Source organism: Zerene cesonia, chromosome 4 (genome assembly GCF_012273895.1).
Source record: "Zerene cesonia ecotype Mississippi chromosome 4, Zerene_cesonia_1.1, whole genome shotgun sequence".
NCBI classification, from domain to species: Eukaryota; Metazoa; Arthropoda; class Insecta; order Lepidoptera; family Pieridae; genus Zerene; species Zerene cesonia.
Window position 1 is genome coordinate 3,445,258 of NC_052105.1, and position 1,458 is coordinate 3,446,715.

General features: G+C 34.6%; 1 protein-coding gene across 1 annotated transcript; it reads right to left on the reverse strand.

The window, feature by feature from the left end:
- Positions 1 to 248: 248 nt before the first annotated feature.
- LOC119839700 (tyrosine--tRNA ligase, cytoplasmic) lies at positions 249 to 1,452 on the reverse strand. Its single transcript, XM_038366119.1, has one exon. It carries the CDS (start codon positions 1,442 to 1,444, stop codon positions 527 to 529), a length of 918 nt encoding a protein of 305 aa, XP_038222047.1. The 5' UTR covers positions 1,445 to 1,452; the 3' UTR covers positions 249 to 526.
- Between the last annotated feature and the right edge of the window lie 6 nt (positions 1,453 to 1,458).

The window sequence follows — 1,458 nt, forward strand, 5'->3', positions numbered from 1 at the left end:
TAGTGTAACCATGTTCATAAAAGTTTTCTGACACAATTGACGCGAGCGAATCGTTTAGCGCGGGTTTCACCTCATTCTGAACGAAGCCTAACGGTCTCTCTATTTACTATAGTTCCATGTAGATCGAAGTACAAAAATGTTTTTAAAAAGGGTCTACAAGAAAGTTTGGGAATGTCTACTAAAATTTAATAACGAACTAAGAATGATCCGATGAATTCTCCTAGATTTGATAGAAGTAAAAAAACAAATAATGTTTGTAAGGTTTATTAAACTCAAATATATTTTTAATGATGTAATTAAAAAAAAAAATACTTTTGAACATTTGATTTGATCAATTCAGCAACAATAATGTAGTAAAGCAAAGTAGGTATGCAGACGTCTTCGACTCATAATCTTAATCAAAAATAAAATTCGATTTTCCTTAATTAAACGAAATAAAACGAAACACAATTCAATAATAAATAAATACTCTACAAAATAAATACACAAATGCAAAATAATTATAATCTTATTGATAAAACATATTTTATTTAATAGGTGCATTCTTCATAGACTTGGTAACAACAGGGTTTCCATTTATTTTGCTTATGAGTTTATTTCCTTGCCATACAGCAAATAGTTCTTCATTTGTTTTTAGATCGGGTTGTAATTTCTCCCAAACCTTTTTCTTAGGATTAAGCACTTCATCTGGTTCTCCATTCTCGAAGCCCTCTACAACAATTCTGTCACCAGGCTTGCTATCTTGTGGGGGAAGTAATGGTTCAACTTGTTTGGGCTCATCGACAGACGCACATAAAACCATACCCTTTGATTCTACACCTCGCATTTTTGCAGGTTTTAAGTTACATAAAACAACCACATCTCTATTCTGCATCTCTTCAATAGGCACAAAGTTAACCAAACCTGAAACAATTGTCCTTGGTTCCTGTTCCCCAAGATCAATTTTTTCAACATATAATGCATCAGCATCGGGATGTCTGGAAACTTCTACAATACGACCAACTCTGATGTCTAGCCTACTTGGAACAGCTTCTTCTGTAACAGCCACAGCATTTCCCTTCACTTTAGAAGGGGGGGGATAAGCTTTTTTGGTTAATTCCTGTAATTTTGGCTCCTTGAATGTTTCTTGGATGGGAGCTAAGAGCTTGTTTATAGCTTGCTCTACTGATGCTTTTAAGTCACCTGGATGAATTTCTTGTTTGGCAAAATCACTTTCTAAATCTTCAAATTTGGAGTATTGTACAGTGCCACCATGTTCAGGCGCCCTGCAAATATTAAATGTTTCTCCTTCTTTCATTAACGGAAACAGGACATGTTTAGTGAATGAAAGGACTCCATTATCTGTGATATTACCAGGTTCACAGAAAGCCTTCTTTAACTTTTTCTTCACATTGCTTGGGTTGTCTAATAAATCAATCTTGCTATCCTCTTCAGAGGCAGACATCTTACCTCCTGTTA